The 27115-nt window shown below is 44.9% G+C and overlaps 1 protein-coding gene across 3 annotated transcripts in view; it reads left to right on the top strand.

Moving 5' to 3' along the window:
* Window positions 1-27115, top strand: part of LOC141092952 (TRPM8 channel-associated factor homolog) — a 168347-nt gene that overhangs the window by 61683 nt on the left and 79549 nt on the right. For all 3 annotated transcript variants that reach the window (XM_073579330.1, XM_073579331.1, XM_073579329.1), the window contains 2 exons: window positions 294-388; window positions 5833-6046. In XM_073579330.1, coding sequence (XP_073435431.1) covers window positions 294-388; window positions 5833-6046 — 309 coding nt within the window. The remainder of the gene's footprint in view (window positions 1-293; window positions 389-5832; window positions 6047-27115) is intronic.

A 27115-nucleotide genomic window follows, 5' to 3' on the forward strand; every position in this document is an offset into this window, starting at 1 on the left:
TCCCCCTCCCCCGCCGATCCCCTTGCGTATATGACTCGCGTATAAGCCAAGAGGGGGACTTTCAGCCCCAAAAAATGGGCTGAAAATCTCAGCTTATACGCAAGTATATACGGTAAATAGAATGAGATGTCCTCTGGTTGCTATTCAACTGACACTGGAATAGAATGGCTGTCAGACATGAAGATTTTTATAAAACTGTGCAGTGGTCTCTTCATTTTTGCCAGAACTGTATATATGTGTGCTTGCATACATTATATTACAGAGAGAAAAAAATTACCCTATTTTACATCCAGGTAAAGATGCATGGAGAAGCACGGGACTCTATCTGCCTCCCGAAAGATCTGTAACATTCATATTTCCAGTCTCAGCTGTGGAAAAAGGTCTCCAGGTAACTGCACATTTTGTGTGTTTCCCAATTTGAAAAAAATAAAAGGGTCAATAATGATAGATGGAAAACGGTTCTGCAAATAAAAAGTAGATCTTTCCTGGAACTGGTCATTGTACTAGGAATTTGACCAAAACAGTTAATATTACATAAAAGGAATGTACATTAATTAATGTACATTCCACGTCCCGCGCCACCTAGTCCTGCTTGACTGACTGCTTCTATGCATTGTGACTTCAGGCTAAGGAGCCGTTGTAGGGTCAATGGGCCGGACTGGGGGGTGGTCCCTCTCTTACCGCGCAGAGATGTAACAGAGACACGATGGAGGCAGATATCGGGTACAACAGGTCCAAGTTTTATTCTCTTTGCCGTCCACCTGACGGCCTCCGCAGTACACCGCACTTCAATACACTTTACCTCACTTGACTTCACATCACTTATCGGCTCTCCGCTTCCAGAGCCGTTTCCCGCACACCGTACTTTACATCAGGGACGTACATATACGTACCGGCCCCTCTTCACTCTTTGATGCTCCTGTCAGATCTGTCACTGTGGCCGCCTTAGGCCCGTAAACCAACAGTACTTTTCCTGAACAGTCATCTCCCTCTTTCAATACGGTATGCTTTACCTCGGTGCCTCCTCTCTACTGCGGTATCTTCCTGTCAGGACCACCCCCCTGACGTTCTCTCTCCTCAGTCCCCCTGGTTTGGTTTTCCTCAGAGTGCACAAACTGTCGCAGTCCTCCTGTCACTCGAGCTCCCCCTGGGGACTGGAACCTTCTGGAACCCTCCTTCAGTATTTATACCATTCCCGGTTCCCTGTAACTCCGCCCCCATGACCAACGGTTTCCTAAGCCCTAAGCTGATGTCAAGTCCTTTGCTCACACTCCTCCCTGCCCTCTAATGGTCAACCCAAGTTACTGCACGTCCACTACACTTTCTCAACTGTTTCCCCACTGTATTAACTGACACCTATCTAAACTGTGCAAACCTAACTTTCCCCATTCTAACATATCCGTCCATCCATCAGGTCACCTTCCCTACACTCTCCCTTCCTTTGTCTATTGTCGTCCTCGACAATTGTAATCCCTGCCTTTGTCGTTCTGAAGCTTCACCTACACTCTGTTGTCGGACCAGCTGTTGGGCCAAACCCACTACCTGCAGGGGCCGAACCAAACTGGGAGCACCATGCTCCGAGCAGAATACTGCTACTCGCCAGCGCGCACGCCTCATGACAACATCTTCCAAATTGGGCTAGGTACACCCATTTTCTCTCTATGGCATGTACCTTCCCCTACTCTCCCCTACTGTCACCTTCCACTGTCTGGTATGCCATGATTGAGGCCTCACACCTACCAGATCATTGCCGGTGTCCACCTTCCTCCTTCCGGGGTATCCATGGTGTCGGGGACCTGACCTAGGATGGCATTCTTTCACATGTCTTCCATCTCTTTTACCTTTCTTTCAGTTACATGTCATGGTCGGCATCTCGGTCTCCCAGACCTTCTCCACACATAGACCCCTTTCGGATCTTACACTTCCCTTTGGTCCCTCAGACCTTCTCTTACCCGGACCTGTTGCATTTACTTGTGCATATTATACAACAAAATAACTGTACAACATCACAAGTACCCCATTTTTATATATTTTTTTTCATTTTCTTATTGCTTCAAAACTCAACATACAACAGTAAAACATCACAAGTTCTCCTCCCCCCTTCCTTGGACCTGGACACTCTCTCGTTTCTTCATATCCCCGCTTTGTCAGGCAAACATATTTTCGCACATTTTTCTTTACTAGGGACACAGAGAAGAGAAAGATAGAAAGAGAGAAAACAAAATAACAGATAACACCAACAAAATTCTTTCTCAGCGTAGTTGTCCATAGGACCTGCATAATGGTGCATCAAACTCCTGACTGTCTTTCCCACTCTTAGTGGTCAGAGGTGAGGGCTCCACAGACGTGGAACTTCTGGGGGGAACCGAGAGTGTCCATATAAGTCCTTTTCACGGGGGGTCGCTTTGCTCGGGCTCTGCCAGTACTGCCACCGCATAATATCCGCGGGGGCAGTATTCTTTATAGTAGGAGACGAAGTCCCCTTCTTTCAGAGCCCGGCCATGACGTATGGAGGCTACATTCACATACACCTTTTGGCCAGTTTTGTCACGGATAAAACCGTACCCCCTCTCAACGTTGGTATACACCAGCCCTCCCCGAGACCTTTCCACCACCATGCCAGCCTCCCCCTTTGAGTGGAGCAGGCTCCATACCTCCTGCTCCCGGACCTTCTTCTGCTTGATCACCTCCGCTACCCAAACGGAGGGTGCTGCGCCAGTCCCAGAGTCCAGTGGGTGGGACTTTGCCAAAAAAGAGTGCGGGGCAGAGGCGGCCGATGATATCTGCGGCCCAGCAGCCGCTGGGGCCGGGTGGCGGATGGGAGCAGCCGTGTTTCCGGGGGACTGAGTCACAGGGCCCGCCAAGCAGGCCGCAGCCGGTTCTAGCGCCGTCACAGCCGCGGCCGCCGGGTAGGCCGCATCCAAAACCTCCAACAGAGCCGGGGTGACGGTCAGTTCTCGTGATGGAACTGTAACAGGCCGGGGAAGCACAGCCGCGTCTTGTGTAACTGAGCTCCGCGCTGATGACTCCGGGTGGGATGACTCAGGGACGTGGGCCGGGGCCTCGCTCAACTCCGCGTACACCATAGAGCCCTCCGCGGCCAGACCCTCCGATACTCTGGAGGCTGCGTGCCACGACAGAATGGTGGGGGCCGCTTGTGAAGCCATCAGCAGGGCCGAGGGGACTCTCACCTTCCCCGGCGCTGCGGCCTTCGTCACGTCACCACGCGGCTCCTCCCGCAGTCTCCGCTCCTCAACTCGTTGTTCAGCGGGCCCAGCCTCCAGGCTCAGGTTCTCCGTGGGGAAGTTCTCTGCCGGTATCAATGGCGGCCGCTCCTTCTGGTTCCGCACCGGTTCCGCACAGGCTCCGCTTCCTGCCCGTGGACCTGAGGATGACGTCTTCTGGCGCAGCTCAGTCTCCCACCGCCATTGCCACTCCAGGCGGCCGATGCCCCAATATCTGCAGTGTCTCATACCGTCCGGTGGGCAGCAATCGAATGGCGCCAAGCAGCCGCACCCAAGCTTTTCTTCTGTGTCACTCCCTCTGTGGGGCGGGGCGTCAGCAGGCCTCTCCACCCACCTGTCAGGGTCCAATATATAGAAGCGTTGTTCTCCGGGCACATACCGCTTCTCTTTGGGGTACCTTGGAGGGGGTCCCAGTCCATTCTGAACAACTGTGAACACCTGGACCTCTCCTCTGCGCTGAAGCATCACCGCCATCTTGCACCAGTTCTGGTACCTCCCCGGATCTTCTGCTGGTGATGCAGATACGCCACAGCGCTCCCAAATTGTAATCCACAGGTGGGTAATTTGTATTCCACAGGTATTTGTAATCCAAGCAGTATAGTCTGAGTCTCTTTCCATTTCTTGGGGCAGGTCTGCCGCAAAAGATGACGTATTAGCGGTGGCGATCCTGCCGACTACGCCAAATGTAGGGTCGGTGGGCCGGACGGGGGGGTGGTCCCTCTCTTGCCGCGCAGAGATGTAACAGAGACACGATGGAGGCAGATATCGGGTACAACAGGTCCAAGTTTTATTCTCTTCACCGTCCACCTGACGGCCTCCGCAGTACACCGCACTTCAATACACTTTACCTCACTTGACTTCACTTCACTTATCGGCTCTCTGTTTCCAGAGCCGTTTCCCGCACACCGTACTTTACACCGGGGACGTACATATACGTACCGGCCCCTCTTCACTCTTTGACGCTCCTGTCAGATCTGTCACTGTGGCCGCCTTAGGCCCGTAAACCAACAGTACTTTTCCTGAACAGTCATCTCCCTCTTTCAATACGGTATGCTTTACCTCGGTGCCTTGTCTATACTGTGGTATTTTCCTGTCAGGACCACCCCCCTGACGTTCTCTCTCCTCAGTCCCCCTGGTTTGGTTTTCCTCAGAGTGCACAAACTGTCGCAGTCCTCCTTTCACTCAAGCTCCCCCTTGGGACAGGAACCTTCTGGAACCCTCCTTCAGTATTTATACCATTCCGGGTTCCCTGTAACTCCGCCCCCCATAACCAATGGTTTCCTAAGCCCTAAGCTGATGTCAAGTCCTTCGCTCACACTCCTCCCTGCCCTCTAATGGTCAATCCAAGTTACTGCACGTCCACTACACTTTCTCAGCTGTTTCCCCACTGTAGTAACTGACACCTATCTAAACTGTGCAAACCTATCTTTCCCCATTCTATCATATCCATCCATCTGACTGCCCAGACACCTCGTCTTTTATGTCCCTTCAATTGGGGTTTGTAATATTGCATTATCGTCTCAATAAGATAACCCATCATCCCTTTACTTGTCCCTCCCCCCTACCATCATCATTAGTTTCCAGATATTTCTTCTGTGATCAGACAGATTGTTGGAAGGGAGAGTATCCTGGGGAAATGAGGATAAGCCATTGTTGAGTAGGGCCACCACTTTGCGTACAAGATTAGGATGCCAACCTCGGTGGCTAGGTAGGGACAATTGATTTAGGGATATTGGAGGGTAAGTTATGATATTTCAAACCCCATCGGCAATCCCCAAAGTGATTAAAATTGCTTTTCTTTGGATATCTGACAATCAATATATTCTTGTAGAATATTTGTTTTTGGTTATGTAAATGATATTAAGGTGACAGGCTCTATAGGTTTGTTGTTAATCTTGGACAACTGGTCTTACCCTGGGAAACTGTACTCTTACCTTTAGATTCTATTTCAATTTAAAGCTCCCTACCCCTTACCTCCTTCCTATCTCTCACTACCCCCATTACCTTGTTTCTTGTATTGTGTACTGGATACCCTTGTGAGTTATATAACTACTGAAAGAATCAGGTGTGGTATCTGGGTACTTTTGATGCTTCATTTCACATCTGTTAACAGGGAATCATAGGGAGAATCTACGGGTATCCATCAGTGAGCGGGGTCCCAATTTGCGCTCAAGTTAGGGCGCCAACCTCCGCGGTAAGGTAGGGGTGAACTAGGGAGCATTAGGGTTATCTAGGCCTTAACATGGTTTGCCCTAGTATACCATTATACGGTTTTCGGTGTTATTAGAGTTTGTTTGCTGTGTTTTAATTGGTTAAAATAAAAGGTACATTTTAAGGTATTAACACAGTTGCCGCTCTTTAGTTCATGGATTTATCTGCATAGTGTTGTGCCGTTTGTGAATATACCAATGGGTGATCAAAATAATCTGATTACTACCTAAACATAGTGACCTATTATACTTTTCCATTTTCAGCACTGATCAGCAACATATAAACCATAAATTAGTATAAATGTATGTTACAGACTGTAAATCAGCGATAGGTGCAGTACTTTTATTCACATATATAGCTTTGGAATGTATTGTAGGTACAGGTTGGCTGCCATTCTGATGACCTGAGCTCAGCAAAAGAACTATGTCGTGCCCCAGTGGTTGTGAATAAAAAGGATGTCGTGAATGAGAAGGTTGTGATATCCAATGTCTGGGGAGGACTCCTGTATGTTATTGTCAAGGGGAAAAGTCAGCTGGGAATAGTTCCTGTTACAGTCTATGGAGCAGAACGAGCTCCAACATTTATAAAAGGTAAGTTGAGTTTAGTCTGCTTTACTTGTTTTTATGTTTTATGCAATTGCAGCATGGTGGCTCAGTGGCTAGCACTGCAGTATTGCAGCACTGGAGTCCTGGGTTCGTAATCCCCCCAAGGACAACATCTGCAAGGAGTTTGTTTGTTCTCCCTGTGTTTGTGTGGGTTTCCTCCCACATTCCAAAGACATACTGATAGGGAATTTAGATTGTGACCTCCAATGGCGACACTGATGATAATGTGTGCAAACTGTAAAGCGCTGTGGAATATGTTAGCGCTATATAAAGATTATTATTAATTACTCACATACTTTTTTTTACTAATTTTTATCATACCACAGCTCGCGGTCTCAGATTTTTCTCTATACATTGAAACAGAGAATAAAAGTTTACATTTATGTAGCTGAACACAGAATATCAAAAATCATAAAAACTAATCGTGCAATGGAGCAAAGCAAGTGTTTTGCAGCTCCTATTACAAATAGCGATGAGTGAGCACTAAAATCCTCAAGTGCTCGGTACTCGAGTATAATAGAAGTCAATGGGATACGCATGTATTTTTCCAGAATATCCCAGCACGAGGACTGGGGGGGAGTGTTTGCAGGAAAATGGATGGAAACAGATCAAATGGAATGGAAACAGCATGAGAAAACTGCCTGGACGCATCTGTGACTCCCAGGTCGCTGCTGGGAACAATGTTTTAGGAGTATTACTCCACTTTTATGGATGGCCTACAGACTGATATTAGATTAAGTAAATCCGCAGTTTAAAAAAAAGCACATACGCCGTAAGTGCATTTACGCAGGTGTTTTTAGCCTGGTTTAACCCCAAAAAATGGGATCCCCCCCTATTCTTGATAACCAGCCAAGGTAAAGCACAGTGCTTCGGGCATATATTATCAGGCTGGGAAGGTCCATTGTTATTTTTACCTACCCAGCCTAAAAATACAAACCTGCAGACACTCCAAAATTAGAGCATAACATTAGATGTGCCTATTCTGGCGCTTTGCAAGGTTCTTTCTAATTTCCCTAGAACTGGGATAATGGTAATTGGGTTTTATGACAGCTGGTATCAAGCACTGGGGTTAGTAATGGAAAGGTATCAGACACCCCCATTACTAACCCAGTAATAAAAAATAAAAACCCACACACAGAAAAAATACTTTATTTGAATAAAGACCCCACACTATCCCACATTCACCAATTTATTGAAAAAAAAAATCCAATGAAGGTTCCGCAGTATTCCAACAAATCCGAAATAGTATAGAAAAGGATACCTTAAAGACATAAAAAGACAGAAATAAAAACAAGATACAGTCCCTCATTCACCAACTAATTACCAACAATGTTGCCTACTGCTATTCACAGGCACTGGAGAAAGAATTGAGGAATGTGGAGTACATCAGACCTACAGGACAACATTTTGGGTATTAAATTGGGTAATGATTCCTCCTCAATAATCTACAATGACACTAATATCTTTTATTAACAGTCCAAACTGTCAGACAATAACTCAGTTCTTTCACTTGCACAAGTTATCATAAAAAAAAAATAGGCCAAGGGCAAAATGGGAGGAGGAAAGTAGGAAGAGGGGCAAAAATAGAGGACCCAGAACTAAAATATAACCCAGTCATCAAAGAACTGCATCAAAGAGCACAAATAATCAACCTAATGAATTATATATTGAATGAATATAAAATCTCTACGTTATCCAGAGGTTTGTTATACTTCCACACAGCTCCACCTGATCCTTTTCAGCTTTACTTATAAATCATCACGTTAATCATAAGGTTCTTGTTATTGCCAATTCAAATCCACCTCTCATCACTATGGATGTCTGCCTTAAGTCTGATTTTGTCCCTTCTCTTCAGGGGGGGCAGTTATTGAAACTTTATATTCTTTACATTTTAATGACACGCAAAGCTTAGCCAAACCTCATAAATAGAGTTGAGCGAAACGGGTCGGTCAAATTAAAAAATCGCCGACTTTAGCTAAAGTCGGATTTCGCCGATCGAAACCCGACCATAGCGTGAGGTCGGCCATGAGGTCGCCGAGCCGAGCGACAAAGTTGCATTTCAAATAATGCTTCCAGCGCCTTTTCTCAGCCAATGATGGAGGACGCACACTGTGGGCAACGCGATGACATGGGCAGCGGCCACCACCATCTTAGAGAAGGGCATTGAAGTGATTGGCTGGCTTTGTGTGGCGTCACAGTGGCTATAAAAGGCCGTGACCGCCATCTTACGTCTGCCAATCTTAGAATAGGGATAGGTGCTGCTGATGATCCTGAATAAGGGAGAGCGTTAGGCAGGGAAGAAGAAAAAAAAATTGCTTCTGCTGATAGCGCTTTTCACTGTACAGTTAATGTGCAGTGAAAGGGGAGGATTTTTGTTGTGTGCAGCAGCGCTGGTGGTGATTAGGCTGCCTTTTAAGGCTACCTGACAGCTGCATTGCTGTGTGCACACTAGGGTGACCGCAAAAAATCGATGTCGGAATTTTGTCCGTCTGGACCCCACAAAACGATTCCCCTTTCCAGATATTGAGATAGCCAAAATTTGAGCTCGATCAAACGACGTTAACCCGTGCCGCTCGTCGCTCAAAGTTTGAAAAAATCCAAATTGAGGTATTTTAAGATTTAGGTATTTTGCAGTCTGTTAGACTATAAAGAATGTGACAACAACATTGCAGAAATAGCCCTGACCAAATTTTCGAACCATTTGTGGTATTTGAATGCAGAGTTGGTGGGATTATCGTTTTTTGATCCCACCATTACAGACAATGACAAGTTGTTAATGGCTAATAAATTGCTCAGTAGCACAGATGAACCATCATAGCACGCTAGGGTTGTAAATCCAAAAGTTAGGAAAGAAAAATTAAAAGAGGTAGGAAGTAACCGACTTTAACGACCTTCTGTCAAAAGATGAAGAACAAAAGCAATATGTCCTGCAAGTTGTAAGCAAATGCCGAGCATTATATTCTGACGTTTCAAAAACTACTTTAACAAAAGCTCTAGAATAGATTAGATAACTATGTAAAATTATCAACTCATGTAGGTTAGCGTGCTCTGATGGTTCATCTGTGCTACTGAGCAATTTATTAGCCATTAACAACTTTTCATTGTCTGTAATGGTGGGATCAAAAAACGATAATCCCACCAACTCTGCATTCAAATACCACAAATGGTTCGAAAATTTGGTCAGGGCTATTTCTGCAATGTTGTTGTCACATTCTTTATAGTCTAACAGACTATGCAAAATACCTAAATCTTAAAATACCTCAATTTGGATTTTTTTAAACTTTGAGCGACGAGCGGCATGGGTTAATGTCGTTTGATCGAGCTCAAATTTTGGCTCTCTCAATATCTGGAAAGGGGAATCGTTTTGTGGGGTCCAGACGAACAAGATTCTGACATTTTTTCCCCCCCATATGAGATCCGGTCACCCTAGTGCACACTGCTGTTCAAACTGCTTTTTTCAAAGCACTCCAACTTTTATTATTTTGTTCTGGTGAGTTACCGAGCGTTCATTTTTCACACACCGTATAACGGTGTACGCTCCTCACACTCTACCGTGTACTGGCTGGTATCACGGACAAATACAAGCTATCTGTGTGTGACTCTGGAACAACAAGCAGAGGAGATTTTTCATTTTTCCAGACCTACACCTTATAGAGCTGTTCGCTTTTCAAACAGTTTCGTATATCTGCTGTTTGATCACGGTCAAAACTAGACAGAGACAGCGTGTGTCACTCCGTATAAAAATAGATGGAGATTGACAATTTTCCATACAGACACCGTATAGAACTGTCCAATTCTCAAACAGTATTGTATATCTACCGTTCGCATTACAGTCACATCTATACAGAGTCAGTGTGTGTGTGACACTCCGCAAATACATATACAGAGATTGTAAGTTAAGCAAAAAACGTATACAGCTGTACACTTCTGATACAGTTCCGTATATCTGCTTGTTGGATTATGGTCAAATACATACTGGGAGAGCGTCATTGACTAACAAAATATATACGTAGATTTAAATTTTTTAATACACCTTACAAAGGTGGACACTCCTCATACAGTACCATCTCTCTACTGGTATTTTTGGTACATTTTCCCAAACATGAGGAAGTATGGTGGAAGAGGCCGCGGACGTGGGCAGGGGGGGTGCAACTGGTAATGATGGTGGTAGTGCATCGGCTGGTTCTGGCAAAAGCACAACAGCAGCTAAGGCAGGAGGTGTTGAGCCTGCGTTATCATCTGGCACAAGAAGGCCTGTAAGGTTCCCTTTTCTTTGAGTAGGAAAAACGCTTTTAAAGCCGGAGCATCAGGAACAGGTTTTGGCGTACATTGCCGAAACAGCCACCAGCTCTATTGCCTCCTCTTCTAAACGTTCGAAACCTGCAAACACGGAGTCGTCAGTGCAGGGTTCTGGTCAGGAAAAACACCTTTCCTTGTGTCCTTTACCCCCACCAAAAGTTAAGGATGCAGCAGCCCACACTTCAGATTACTCTATGGAGCTCTTTTCACATACCATGCCTGGGTTATCCAGTCAAATCCTGAATTCCCCAGTCCAAGACGAATCTGACATGGAGTGCACTGATGCATAGCCACTGCTAGATGATTCTGCTGGTGCACTGACCCAGAGCACTACATTGCCCTCACAGTCTACTGAGTCAGAATCTGACCCTGATGAAACTCAGGTGCCCCTTCCCGCTTACTATACCACCTTACATGGTGACACAGAGGAAGGTAAAGAGGAAGGTGCAGATGACTTTGAAGAGGAGGTGATGGATGACCCAGTTCTTGACCCGGTTTGGCATCCATTGGGGGAGGATGGTGGCGCTGGCAATAGGGATCTGCAGCAGGCATTGACATCACAGCAGCGGTTATCTGGCAGGCCCGTAGCTGTCCAAAAACGTGGGCCAAAAACTAAAAGAGCTGCAGGACGTCTTGGCCAGACGGTCAACTTAGCACAGCGTTCAAGGCCAGAAAATGTATACCATAGTAGGAAGAGTGCAGTGTGGCACTTCTTTGTCCAAAATCCTACTGATGAGGCAAAGTTTACCTGCAAGAAGTGCGGAAGGACCTTTAGCCAAGGTAAACAACTCAGAAATTTGAATACCAGTTGCATGCTTAGACATTTAATCAACATGCACTTGCAAGCGTGGACGGACTTCAAAACCTCAGGTAGCACATGTGCACCTGCTCCGACTGAAGGTAGCCAGCAACGCTCCATTGCTTCCTCCACTGTAAGACCACCGCCATCGTTAAGCACACCACCAGCACTAAATGTTGAGGTGTCGTCGCAAGGCCAAAGCACTCAGGGAATCACACTGGTTTTGCAACACAACACTGAATCTAGGCCATCACCACCAATACCATCACCAACCCCCTCTCACTCCGTCCGGTCCACCGCTACTTCTCCCATATGCAGCTCTCCAGTCCAGCTCACCCTACCAGACACTCTGAGTAGGACAAGAAAGTATTCATCCTCTCATCCACGTACACTTTGTTTGAACGCCTACATTGCCAAACTAATCTCATTAGAGATGATGCCCTACTGTTTGGTTGAAAGCGAAGTTTTACGCGACCTCATGGCCTACGCAGTCCCACGCTATCACCTACCCAGTCAGCACTTCTTTTCTCGAAAAGCCATCCCAGCCCTCCACCTGCATGTGAAAGACCGCATTGTCCATGCACTCAAGCAATCAGTGAGTGGAAAGGTGCATCTCACAACAGATGCATGGTCCAGTAGGCATGGCCAGGGCCGTTACATGTCCATCACTGCGCATTGGGTTAATGTGGTGGATGTAGGCTCCACATGGGAGAGCGGCGGTGGAGCAGTGCTGCCTAGCCCACGGTATAGGAAACAGTTGGCTGTAGGCTTTCGATCCTCCTCCTCCATAAGCGAAAGCTCGTCCACTGAGCGCAGTAGCACGAGCACTCCATCCTCAGCTGGCAGTGTTGCACACGAGGTGTCCCACTATCGAACAGCTAGTGGTAAGTGTCAGCAGGCTGTGTTAAAGATGATGTCTTTGGGCGACAACAGACACACCGCGGAGGTACTGGCCGACTACTTGCAGCGACAAACTGAGTCATGGCTGGGCACTCTACATCTTGAGCCAGGCAAGGTAGTCAGTGATAATGGACGTAATTTTGTGGCAGCCATAGCCCATGCAAAACTCACACACATACCTTGCCTGGCTCACACTTTGAACCTGGTGGTGCAGTGCTTCCTTAATAATTATCCAGAGTTAACATCCCTGGTCCATAAGATGCGAAGACTGTGCTCGCACATCCGTCGCTCAAACGTCCACTCCACTCGTATGCAGAAGCTGCAGCGATTGCTCCACCTCCCCAAGCACCACCTAATCATAGACGTTGCAACAAAGTGGAACTCCACCCTGCACATGGTTGAGAGGCTGTGCGAACAGAGGCAGGCTGTAATGCACTTGTGGGAGGATACACGGGCATGCAGTCTGAGGGAAGACATGGTATTGTCAGTGTAACGGGGTCTTCTGTGCTGTAATACCTCTTACATTACCACCCCGTTTCTCAGGAGGTCCACTCTGCTTTTCCTCACTTCTGGATGAAGGATGCTGGCTCGAAAGGCTTTGTAACATGGGAACATATAAAAGATCACTGCTACTCCATGTATTTCCAGAGTGACAACATTTTACTCATCATCCCAGAATATATATATACATACAGAGGGTAGGACAATCAATGTGTGTCGTGCCAGTAGATAACAAGCTCCAATTAAGATGCCAGATGTACATTACAATAGCCGTGGGATTTACAAAGGTGGGGGGAGGTCAGAAGTAGGATATCTTGTTTACCTCTGCCCAGGGGGTCGCAGCCGGTCGGTTGCTGCATTAAGGGCATACATCTCCTATTCGGCGTGCTGGGGGGTTCTGTAACATGGCTCCCCCTTTTCAGCGACGTGATCGGCATACACAGTCTGATCCTTAACGGATCGGCTTGGGGATGACCGAAGTCTATGGGGTTGGTACAAGTTCCATTTGTCGACTTAGTCCATCGGCATTACCATTTTGTTTGCCGGGTCTGTAGTGGATGGTGAAGTCTAGAGGTTGTAGGGCTAAACTCCACCGCAATAATCTGGCATTGTCTCCAGAGACCCGATTAAGCCACACTAGGGGATTATGGTCCGTTAGGAGGGAAAACTGTCGTCCATACAAATATGGTTGTAACTTCTTGAGTGCCCATTCTACTGCCAATATCACAAAACAATCACTGACCTCAGGGATACCAGTCAAAGAAAACACTGCGGCAGCCAGCAAAGGCGCTCAATCAGTGAAATCCTAGGTGCAATGCTCCCTGGGAAATACAAATATGCAAATCAAGTCTGTGGAGCCTCATTTAAGAGTCTCAAACACGGGACTAGCCAGATCTTCCTCCAGGGAAGGACCCAGCCAAGGGGTGGCTCCTTTCGGAAACACCATATTAAGTGGCCCTTTAAGTCAATATCCAGCTCTTTATGAGTTTACAGATATGACAAGGGAAATACCAAGGCCAGGTATCCATCCACAGACAGCTGTTTCAGGGTATTGCCCCTCATCAGTGTGGAGTAGGATTCTGGCTAGGTGGGAGCAATGCCTAGTGGACCCTGAAACAGCTGTCTGTGGATGGATACCTGGCCTTGGTATTTCCCTTGTCATATCTGTAAACTCGTAAAGAGCTGGATATTGACTTAAAGGGCCACTTAATATGGTGGTAATGGTGGTTTCCGAAAGGAGCCACCCCTTGGCTGGGTTCTTCCCTGAAGGAAGATCTGGCTAGTCCCGTGTTTGAGACTCTTAAATGAGGCTCCACGGACTTTATTTGCATATTTGTATTTCCCAGGGAGCATTGCACCTAGGATTTCACTGTTTGAGCGCCTTTGCCGCCTGCCGCAGTGTTTTCTTTGACTGGTCTCCCTGAGATCAGTGATGTTTCGTGATGTTGGTCCACTAGGCATTGCTCCCACCTAGCCAGAATCCTTCTCCACACTGATGAGGGGCAACACCCTGAAACAGCTGTCTGTGGATTGATACCTGGCCTTGGTATTTCCCTTGTCATATCTGTAAACTCGTAAAGAGCTGGATATTGACTTAAAGGGCCACTTAATATGGTGGTAATGGTGGTTTCCGAAAGGAGCCACCCCTTGGCTGGGTCCTTCCCTGGAGGAAGATCTGGCTAGTCTCGTGTTTGAGACTCTTAAATGAGGCTCCGCCTTACTTTATTTGCATTCTACTGCCAGGCACTCCTTCTTGATGGCCGCATAGCTTACTTCGCGGGGCAGTAGTTTCCGACTCAGGTAAGCTACCAGGTGGTCTTGACCGTCCGGCCCGACTTGGCTCAGCACTGCCCCCAATCCAAACATAGAAGCGTCTGTGTGAACAAGGAATCGTTTAGTTGGATCAGGTGCGGCCAATACCGGGGTATTTGTGAGGGCGTCCTATAGCTGGCGGATCAGAGAGGGGCTGTGCTACGCTGCTGTAATTGGGGACAAATTTCCTATAATACCCTGCTGTCTCTAGAAACGCCATGACCTGGGTTTTAGTGTGTGGGATGGGCCATTTGGCTATGGCCTCAATCTTGGCTGGTTTTGGTCGCTATTTCCCACTTCCCACCCATTGTCCTAAATACTGAACCTCTCCTTTGCCCATGTGACACTTGCTGAGGTTCAAGGTGATTCCGGCCTTGTGGATCCTGTCCCAATACTGTCTCTAGGTGATTTAGATGCTCATCCCATGTCGCGCTGTAGATGGCGATGTCATCCAGGTAGGCACAAGCATAGTCCTGGAGACCATCCAGAAGTCGGTCAGCCAGCCTCTGGAAGGTCGCAGGGGCATTCTTCATCCCGAATGGCATAACTCAAAACTGGAATAAGCCGAACAGGGTGACAAATGCCTACTTGGGAATAGCGTCAGGACTTAGGGGGATCTGCCAATAGCCTTTGCATAGATCGATAGTGGTCAAATACTTTGCCCTCGCCAGCCGGTCTAACAACTCATCCACACGCGGCATGGGATACACATCCGTCACCGTTTTCTCATTTAGCTTGCGATAGTCTACACAAAACTGGGTAGTCCCATCCTTCTTGGGCACTAACACTGCGGGGGATGCCCAGGGACTATCTGACTCTTCAATGACCCCTAAACGCAACATCTCTTGTATCTCTTGTCGCATCCCTTCTCGTACAAACTCAGGGATGCGGAAGGGGGGTTGTCTCAGGAGGGTCTGATCCTGGGTCTTAACCTTGTGTTGTGCCAGGCGGGTGTACCCCGGTCTCTCTGAAAACATCCTCTGTCGCTGCCTCAACAATGCCTCTGCCTGCTGTCTCTCCCGGGGCCCTAGGTTTTCTCCCAAGTGTACCTGGTCCCATGTTTTAGACTGAGTCCTCTCCCCTAAGACATCCGGTAAGGGGAGTGTCATGATACCAGTGCTGGGTGACCGGCACTTCTGGGGTTAATGTTCTGATCGCAGTGCAGACTCTCACCTGCACACCTGGGACCTATTATGGTGGCCTCTCATTGGTTCTGGGGAGGCTTCTTATAGCCTCAGGAAGCTCCCATCCCCCGTCAGTTATACTTTCGCCCTTGGCATTGTGTGGTGACCCCTGAGTGTGTTAGTGCTGTGTTCTGGTTGCATGATTCTCTGTGTATGACTTGGTATGTTCTCTGGATATCGCTTTGGATTCTGCTTGGTACCTTCTATATCTGTTTGGTTTTTGATCTCTGCTTGGCCCTGACTGTCCGTTCTGTCTCATCCCTGGTAATGTATTGACTCTGAGTTTTCTTCCTCCTCTGAAAGCAGGACGCTAAGCCCTGCCCCCTTGCAGTCACATGACCGTTCACATGACAGTAGGTCCTGTGCCTGCTTTCTAAACTTCTACATTCAGGCCCCATCTTTATTGTCCGGTTGTTCTTGTCCCCAGGGGTCCCTAAGGTGCGGGTGAGTCCCTGCTTAGCGGAGGCTGTACGCCATCGCTGTCAGGACCCTGACAGGGAGTCCTGCTAAATCCTCTGCTTCAGGTGCACAGATGGCCACTACCTCTTCGGGGCGCTCCCGGTAGGGCTTCAGCATATTCACATGGAAAATGCGGATAACCCTGGGGTTGTCACAATCGACGACATTGTAGGTGGTGTCGGCTATTTTCCCCACTACCTGGTAGGGCCCCTGCCATGCAGCTTTGAACTTGTTCTGCCTAGTTGGTTCTAACACCAGGACCTTCTGTCCTATCTCAAAGGTGCATTCTCTGGCCCTCCGATCATACCATATGCGCTGGCGCCGTTGGGCCACCTGCATGTTCCCACATACAGCCTGAGTCAGCTCCTGTAGGTGGTCCCAGAATCCCAGCACATAGGGCACAATAGGTATCCCTTCTATGGTTCCCTCCCCTTCCCAGTGTTCTCGCACTAAGTCTAGGGGTCCCCTTACCCGCCTCCCGTAAACAGTTCGAGCGGGGAGAACCTCGTGGATTCTTGGGGCACCTCCCGATAGGCAAATAGGAGGTGTGGCAAGAATTTCTCCCAGTCCCTGTAGGTCCTGGTAAAAGTCCCAATGAGTTGTTTTAATGTTCCGTTAAAACGTTCACACAACCCATTGGTTTGCGGGTGGTACGGGGCGCTTCTAATGGACTTTATGCCACACAGCTTCCATAGTAGGTTGGTCACCTCTGCTGTAAACTGGGTACCCTGGTCCGAGATAACCTCCCGGGGAAATCCAACCCGTGAGAAAACCTGGAGCAGGGCAGCCGCCACTGTCTCTGCCAGTATGTTAGGTAATGCAACCGCCTCTGGATACCGTGTGGCATAATCTACCACGATCAATATATACTTTTTCCCTGATGGACTGGGTTTGGCTAATGGCCCTATCAGATCGACCGCTACTCAGCTAAATGGCTCCTCCACAATGGGTAGGGGGTGTAGTTTGGCCTTGCAGTGATCTCCCCTCTTGCCAATGCGCTGGCAACTGTCACAGGTCTGGCAGTACTGACGAACATCATAGGTTACCCCCGGCCAAAAGAAGTTTTGTGTCAGACGACGCTGAGGTGCCCGGCCAAGGGTATGTCATGAGAGATTCGCAGTAGCTCCTGCCTATACTTCTTGGGAACTACCAGCTGTTGTTTTATAGTGGGGCACGTCCCTGTGTGGCGCTGCTCTGTAAGCCGGTAGAGGAGTCCCTGATGCCATACAAACTGTTCCCCTTCCAGTACTCCTCTCCCCTCCTGTGCCTTCCCACGATACCCCTGTAATGAGGGATTCTCAAGTACCTCCCTTTTAAACTCAGCTGGGGTGGCCCAAGAAATGTGTCTGGCTATGGGGATACATGTAGGGCTGGGGTGTCTTACCTGGGCCTCCTCTGAGTGTGATTCTGCCTCCGCAGCTCGAGCTTGTCTCCGGGTGGCCACAGGATAGCTCTCAGCCAGAGGGGTGACCGAGAATGCAGACAACATGGGCCCCAAGTCATTTCCCAGCAAGAAGTCTGCAGGCAAATCCTCCATCAGGCCGACCTCAACAAGGCCATCCCCGACTCCCCAGTTCAGGTGAATCCTGGCAGTGGGCAGTTGATGTATGGCTCCCCCTGCTACACAGACGGCCACTGTCCTGTCCTTCTCTTGGTCCCGGATGAGATGAGGCTTCACAAGGGTCAAAGTTGCTCCGGAATCTCTTAGTCACTGCATACATTTCCCATTAACCCACACCGCCTGTTGATGCTGTTGTCGATTATCTGCCCAGGCTGCCTGCACGGGGTCTACTTCATGCAGCACTTCCTCCATCTCTTTCATCCCCGGATTAGTCATAGCCCCCAATGCCGGGTCAGCTTCACCCTGGTAGTAGTGTACAGCGGCCCGGTTGACGGTAGCCAATCCCGCCTTTGGCCACTGGGTACGCTGAGTCCGGTAAAGACATTGTCTTTTCAGGTGGCCCATCTGATGGCAGGTGTGGCATCACACCCCAGGGGGACTCTGGTAAGCCTGGGTTTTAGCTGGTCCTCCGACAATCTTCTGTGGTTTAGGGGTCTCCAGAACCATGGGAGGGCCCCTAGTGACAGTCTTTGATCCTGACAACTGAGACCTCCTGGCATCATGATGTTCATCGGCAAGACGAGCGGCCTCCTCAAGAGTCATTGGCCGTCTGTCCCGAAGCCATTCTTGTGTCTCAGGGTTTAGTCCAGTAAAGAATCGCTCTAACAAGGAAAGCTGGAGGACGTCCTCCTTAGTGGCTGCTTGGCTCCCTTGTACCCACTGTAGCAGTGATCGCCGTACTTTACAGACCCATTCAGAGTGGGTATCTGTTTTATAAGTCCGTGGAACTTTTGGCGGTATGCCTCTGGTATCAGCGCATACCGGGCCAAGATCACTTCTTTGACCCGCTTATAGTCCATACAGTTCTCATCAGGTACCGTGCAATAGGCGTCCGCTGCCTGGCCTGTCAGCTTGTTGGCCAGAACCTGAACCCAATCCTCCGGCTTCACTTGATGAAGGGCACACTGCCGCTCAAAGTCCTGCAGAAAGCCATCAATGTCTTCCTCTGCCTCCCCCAACTGTCGGAAGGCATTATACAGGATTTTTTGTGGCTTACTGCTGACGGTACCTGGGCGGAGGTCAGAGCTCCCCCTGTTCGCTGACTCTCCTCTCTCCGCTCTGCCATCTCCATCTTGGCTAGCTCTATCTTGGCTAGCTCTACTTTGGTCCTCTCTGCCATCTCCATCTTGGCTAGCTCTATCCTGGTCCGCTCTGCCATCTTTTCCTTCAGATCAGGACAACATTTTTATTATGGTCAAACCCAGAGTGAGCGTCTGAGGGTGACTCCGGAAATATATACCGAGATTTCAAATTTGGCCAACACTGTATACAGCTGTACGCTTCTGATACTGTAACCTTTTTTGCTATTTAGATTCTGGTGTAATCCATAATGAGCCTGTGAACGTGTTAATCCGGAAATATATTTGGAGCTTTAAGATTACCCCAACACTGTATACAGCTGTACGCTTGTGTTACATTACCCATTTACAGCTTTTCATATTCTTGTGTAATCCATACTGGGCCTGAGAGCGTTTGTGTCTGCCTCCTGAAATATGTACGGAGATTCATAATGTTTACACTATACTAAATATACCTTGTATCTGGTGATACTATACCCTTTTTCAACTTTTTATTTTATAGTGTAATCCATTCTGAGCCTGTGAGCGTCTGTGTATGACTCATGAAATATTAATGGAGATTTACTGTTATCCCTAGACTGTATAGAGCTGTACGCTTCTGATACAGTACCATATATCTGCTGGTATTTTGGGTCCATTTTCCAAAACATGAAGAAGTATGGTGGAAGAGGACGTGGACGTGGGGGGCCACCTGGTACTGATGGTGGTGGTGATGCATCTGCTGGTAGTGCCAAAAACACAATAGCAGCTAAGGTAGGAGGTGTTGAGCCAGCGTCATGGTGTAGCTCTAGAAGGCCTGTAAGGCTCCCTTTTCTGGGAGTAGGTAGACCGCTTTTAAAGCCGGAGCATCAGGAACTGTTTTCGGCTTACATTGCTGAAACAGCCTCCAGCTCTATGGACTCATCTTCTGAAGTTTAAAAAAATGCAAGCACTGAGTCGTCAATGCTGGCTTCTGGTCAGGAGCAACCCCTTTCCTTGTGTCCTTCACCCACACCAAAAGTGAAGGATGTGGCAGCACACACTTCAGATTACTCCATGGAGTTCTTTTCACATACCATGCCTGGGTTAATTAAAAATGGGGCCCATCATATACTGGAGCATTCCAAATGGGGCACATCAGACACTGGAGCAGGATTTAAGGGGCCCATTATACACTGGAGCATTAGAAATGGGGCCCATTATATATGGAGCGTTATTAGGGCCCATCATACACTGTAGCATCATCCATGAGGCCCATCATAAACTGGAGCATTCCAGATTGGGGACATCAGACACTGTAGCAGCATTTACGGGGCCCATTATACACTGGAGCATTAGAAATGGGGCCCATTATATATGGAGCTTTATTAGGGCCCATCATACACTGGAGCATCATCCATGAGGCCCCTCATATACTGGAGCATTCCAAATGGGGGACATCAGACACTGGAGCAGGATTTACTGGGCTCATTATACACTGGAGCATTAGAAACGGGGCCCATTACATATGGAGCATTATTAGGGCCCATCATACACTGGAGCATCATCCATGAGGCCCATCATATACTGGAGCATAATAAATGGGGGAGATCAGACACTGGAGCAGCATGTACGGGGCCCATTATACACTGGGGCATTAGAAATGGAGCCCATTATATATGGAGCATTATTAGGGCCCATCATACACTGGAGCATCATCCATGAGGCCCATCATATACTGGAGCATTAGAAATGGGGCCCATTATATATGGAGCATTATTTGGGCCCATCATACACTGGAGCATCATCCATGAGGCCCATCATATACTGGAGCATTCCAGATTGGGGACATCAGACACTGGAGCAGCATTTACGGGGCCCATTATACACTGGAGCATTAGAAATGGAGCTCATTATATATGGAGCATTATTTGGGCCCATCATACACTGGAGCATCATCCATGGGGCCCATCATATACTGTAGCATTCTAAATGGGGCAGATCCAACACTGGAGCAGCATCTATGGGGCACATTATTCACTGGAGCAATAGAAATGGGGCCCATTATATATGGAGCATTATTTGGGCCCATAACACACTGGAGCATCGTCCATAGGGACCATCATATACTGTAGCATTATGTGGAGCTCATCATATACTGTATGGAACATTATATGTGACCAATTATTCTGTATGGAGAAATATATGGGGCTCATTATTCTGTATGGCGCACAATGTGGTGGCCATAATACTGTATGGAGTAATATACTGTCCTTTTTTTCAGCTATTGTACAATTTAAAATAGATCAGTCATGTCATGTAAGCAGAAAGAAACACACCAACACTGGACTATAATAAACCAATCAATTCTTAGTAACCATAATAATAATAATGATAATAATAAAATATACCACCAGTGTTAGTGAAATTAGTGATTGCACACTATTAAGGATAAAACACACCAACCAACCAATCAAAGGACCTCTTAACCATAAAAAACCAGACAGGGTGTATTTATTAAATTATATTATATTTTATTTATATAGGTGGTTACATTAAAACCAATTAAAACCAAAAGAGTGCACGTATAGGAACAGTTTCCACAAAATTGTAAAATGATAAGACCCAATTTATATATATATCAGATATGCATACCCCACATGTTATAGAATAATAATTTGAAAAGGATTGAGAAAAAGGTGCAAAAATTACATAAAAATCATTATAATACATAAAAAATGATTACAAAAAAAGTGCAATGTGCAATGTGCAAAATTGTCATACAAGAATCATATACAAGAAAAAAAAAAAAATTTAAAAAAAAAAAAAAAAGGGAAAAACACATAAACACATATGCTATTAAACATCAATTATGTGTAATTCACAAAGCTTCCATATATCCAGAATAAAGTGCAGAGTGCTTGTGCAATAGAATCATGCACAATGTGTGAAGCAACAGTGCCACCTTTTCATTAGAAAATTACAACTCTTTACATATACAGAGGTATGCCATAGACAGATCCTTTACCTATAAGGGTCACCACGTCCCTATCACGCGCTCCCCGACGCGCGTTTCGGAATCCTTCCTTCATCAGGGGGTGGCTACATAATGGATCCGGAGGTTTTTTATATGTGGAGGCTTAATCACGCCAATCTGCTTATTGGCGCTGATTATGATAGCGGTGCTCCGGGTGTGGGGGTGGCGCATGCGCAGTCCGGAGGTCCCACAATCCCAAGCGCCGGACCACGTGACTGGAACACACAGGCACTAAGCCCGGCGTTACCAAGGTCACGAGGACACAGCAGATCAGGACGTGGGACGCGGAGCACGCATGCGCACCACCAGGAGCATCGCATCAAATGTAATAATGTAATAAGGCAGAAATTCCACCATCAATCCATTATATTACATTATATCTCTCAATTGATAACAAAGGTTAACATACATCGTACAAAAAAATATAAATATATGGATTCCAATATATTATATGATAAGAAGAGAATATAGTATACAAAAATAAATAAAACAAATTAATATTATAAATCCATCAATAGACAGTATAGAAGTGTATATATATATATATAATATTACATATATAAAAAAATAATAAATAAAATAATAAATAAATAATAAATAATAATAAAATAAAGAATAAGATATAAAAAATAATAAATAGAAAATAATAAATAAATAACAAATAATAATAAATAAAAAGATAAAAAATAATAATTAAATAATAATAAAATAATAAGTAAAAAATAATATGAAATAATTAATAAATAATAAATAAATAAAAAGTATTATATAATATATAATACATACTAATCCCACACAATAGATAATAATTATATAATAATAATATATATATGAAATAGATACACCTTCGATATAAATACAATAATAAATAATAACTAATATACACACAATATAATAAATAATATATAATTACACAAACAAATAATTTATTAAAGAATATTTTTTATATATATAAATCACATAAGAGATGATAAAAATTATACAATATATTATAGAATCCAATAGTATCGGAAAAAATTGAGATATGAATATCCAACAGATAAAAATCTTCATGACAGCTTCTTAGTTCCACAAAGTATCCACGAATCCAAAAAAAATTATTATCATTGCAGCCAGGATATTGTTTGACCGTATATAGGATAAAATAAATCTATAAAAACATAAATGGTATAATAATTAAAAACGAAACGACTTATTATTAATTAAAATTGGTTTAAAAACTAAAATAGGCAGGGTTTACAAAAAAGGAGTAAAACTCAAATTCTCATTCAAACCACTGGGAGACACGGTATCCAATGTCCAAATCCACCTAATTTCTTTTTTAGCTAAAAGATTCCCTATTTTTCCTCCTCTCTCATTGGGTTGTACCATGTCTATCCCTATCACTTTTAATAATGAAGCATCACAATTATGGTAAACCTTAAAGTGTCTAGGGATAGTTTTTAATGTTGAAATGTCATCAATTTCTTTTGCGGCTATTATCCCTAATACATGCTACCTAACACGAATTTTCAATTGACGTATGGTCATTCCAACATGAATTAAAGAGCAAGGGCACGTGGCATAATAAATAACTGCTCTAGTTGTACAAGTTATCGAATGTTTAATCCCATACGTCAATGTGTCCTTTGAATTCGAAAAATTTAGTGCCCTACTCATATTGGGACATGCCACGCATTTCCCACATGGCTTAGAGCCCAATGGTTTTTTAACACTCGATAAAAAGTTAACAGGGGATGGAATAGATACGTAGTGACTTTTCACTAAGTGATCTTTTATATTTCTTGATCTTCTAAAGGTAATACTCGGAGTGTCCCCTATATAGTTAGACAATATAGGATCTATTTTTAAAATTCCCCAGGATTTGGTCAAAACTTCTCTCATTAGATCAGTTTGGCCATGATACTGCGTGATGTATCTTACACAGTGATTTGTTTCTCTAGTTTTATTCCCATAAAGCGCTTGATGTCTGGTGGTATTTTTTGCCTGATTATAGGCCTTTTTAATAAAACGGTGGCTATACCCACGTTCTAAGAATCTCTGTTTCAATTCTATAGCTTGTAATTCAAAATCCTCATCTCTTGAACAGATTCTTCTCAATCTTAAAAATTGTCCTATTGGAATAGATTGTATCATAGCCGGTGGATGTGATGAATTTGCACGGAGGAGGAGGGAATTGACGGATGTTGATTTCCGAAAAATATCAGTGTGTAAACAATCATCCTCACCTCTCCTAACACTGACATCCAAAAATTCCATTTTATTTTGGTCAAGCTGATATGTCAAATGTATATTAGAAGAGTTATTATTCAGACCCGACATAAATTCATGAAGGGATTCCACCGACCCCTCCCATATCAAAAAAACATCATCAATGAAACGTACCCACATTAGGACATGCTCCATTGATGATGCCAATCCAGAGAGAAAGAGGTCCCTCTCCCACAGCCCCAGGACTAGATTTGCATAGGCTGGCGCAAAAGAAGCACCCATTGCAGTGCCCTGGAGCTGTAGGAAGAAGGACCCCTTAAAGAGAAAAAAATTGTGTGAGAGAGCGAATTCTAGGAGTTCCACAATAAATTGGCGCATAGATTTCGGTATAGTTGATGAATATAAAAAATATTCCACAGCTTTAATACCATCATTGTGACGAATGTTCGTATAAAGTGATTCCACATCGCATGACACTAATAAAGTGTCCCTGCCAATGTGGAGCCCATCTACCTTTTTTAAAAATTCATTTGTATCTTTAATAAATGAAGGCAATTCCTCCACTAGTGGTTGTAGTCTAGAGTCCACAAATCTATTGACATTCTCCAAATAATTTCCACATCCAGATATGATGGGTCTACCGGGCGGGATTGATTGATTTTTGTGGACTTTAGGCAACAAATAGAATGTTGGTATCATCGGTTCAGGCATCTGTAATGCCACAAATAAATCCTTTGAAATAACATCCATCTCTAATGCCTCCTTCAAAATACCCATCAATTCAGTTTGAAATTTATCAGATGGATTATAAGTTAGTTTTTTATAACATCATTCATCCATCAACTGCCTAAAGGCCTCCCTTTCATAAAGTTGTTTAGGCCAGACCACCAAATTACCCCCCTTGTCAGCTGGTTTATATACTACGTCAGGTATTTCCTGCAAATGTTTTAAAATCATTCTCTCCTTCTTAGTAAGATTTTCCACATGAGGAAATTTAGGGATTTTCTCCAATTCTCTACTTACAACTTTTACAAATGTCTCAACCACTGGATAAGCTGACAAGGGGGGAAATTTCCGTGACTTGGGGCGTATCGATTCCGGAATCTTACCTCCCTCTGATTCATTATGCTCCTGGGCCAATTCATTCAAGGTGACTAATGCCTCCTGTTCCGCCTCTGTTGGGAACAATTGCAATATTTTTTCATTATGAAAATATTTTTTAAAAATAAGTTTTCTAGCAAACAAATGTAAATCCTTTATGGCAGAAAATTTATCAAATTGAGCTGTAGGGCAAAACATAAGACCTTTGTTCAAAATTTCCATTTCAATATCAGAAAAATTATGTGAACTTAAATTAATCACCTTTAGACTATTCTTGTAATTCTCAAGGGAATATCTAAATGACCGCTTGACTGGTACATAACGAGGTTCCCTTTTACATTTCGGTGTAGAAATTGCAGAAACAGAGGCGGAAGAGGAGGCACCAGAAATATCCCCTGCCACAGGATTAGATGACAGAGAGATGGATCGATCACGATTTTTCTCCCCCATTTGGTATCTGCGCCATCTGTAAATTCTCCCGTCTGCAAGATCTCTTTGGTCTCTCAATAATTTATCAGTCTGTTTAGCCTGAATCTCCTTTGTCCATTGGTCAATATGTTTCTCCAATTGACCATCCATCGATTGATATAGCTCAGTAGATAGACAAGATTTAGCTTTAGCAAAGGACTCCTCCAACTGTTTATCCAATTCCACCAAATTTTTCGAATTATATTTAACCAACAACTCCATCAATTGTCTAGATGCCATATTGCAGACATTTTCCCAGTTCTTTATAAATTCATCATCATTGACTGGGAATGAGGGGGTTACCTGAATTCTCAGACCCCTAGGTATCAACTGATGTTGTATATAATTCTCCAAAAAAGCACGATTCCACCAAGACCTAGTGCGCTTATATATCAAATTCTTTACATTTCTAAACAACTCATCAAATTGTAAACCATTGCCAGGTGTAATTGTAGAACCACCATTAGTAAATACCGCATTGATCCATCCCTGCCAGGACAATTCTCTGGCCTTAAAGTCCATTGTTCGGTAGTTGAGAGAGGACCTGTGCTGAACACAGTAATTAATTAGAAAGAAACACACCAACACTGGACTATAATAAACCAATCAATTCTTAGTAACCATAATAATAATAATGATAATAATAAAATATACCACCAGTGTTAGTGAAATTAGTGATTGCACACTATTAAGGATAAAACACACCAACCAACCAATCAAAGGACCTCTTAACCATAAAAAAACAGACACGGTGTATTTATTAGATTATATTATATTTTATTTATACAGGTGGTTACATTAAAACCAATTAAAACCAAAAGAGTGCACGTATAGGAACAGTTTCCACAAAATTGTAAAATGATAAGACCCAATTTATATATATATCAGATATGCATACCCCACATGTTATAGAATAATAATTTGAAAAGGATTGAGAAAAAGGTGCAAAAATTACATAAAAATCATTATAATACATAAAAAATGATTACAAAAAAAGTGCAATGTGCAATGTGCAAAATTGTCACACAAGAATCATATACAAGAAAAAATAAAAAATATTTAAAAAAAAAAAAAAAAGGGAAAAACACATAAACACATATGCTATTAAACATCAATTATGTGTATTCACAAAGCTTCCATATATCCAGAATAAAGTGCAGAGTGCCTGTGCAATAGAATCATGCACAATGTGTGAAGCAACAGTGCCACCTTTTCATTAGAAAATTACAACTCTTTACATATACAGAGGTATGCCATAGACAGATCCTTTACCTATAAGGGTCACCACGTCCCTATCACGCGCTCCCCGACGCGCATTTCGGAATCCTTCCTTCATCAGGGGGTGGCTACATAATGGATCCGGAGGTTTTTTATATGTGGAGGCTTAATCACGCCAATCTGCTTATTGGCGCTGATTATGATAGCAGTGCTCCGGGTGTGGGGGTGGCGCATGCGCAGTCCGGAGGTCCCACAATCCCAAGCGCCGGACCACGTGACTGGAACACACAGGCACTAAGCCCGGCGTTACCAAGGTCACGAGGACACAGCAGATCAGGACGTGGGACGCGGAGCACGCATGCGCACCACCAGGAGCATCGCATCAAATGTAATAAGGCAGAAATTCC

The sequence above is a fragment of the Dendrobates tinctorius genome, unplaced genomic scaffold, assembly GCF_039654945.1.
Source record: "Dendrobates tinctorius isolate UK_male_01 unplaced genomic scaffold, ASM3965494v1 ptg000062l, whole genome shotgun sequence".
NCBI lineage: Eukaryota > Metazoa > Chordata > Amphibia > Anura > Dendrobatidae > Dendrobates > Dendrobates tinctorius.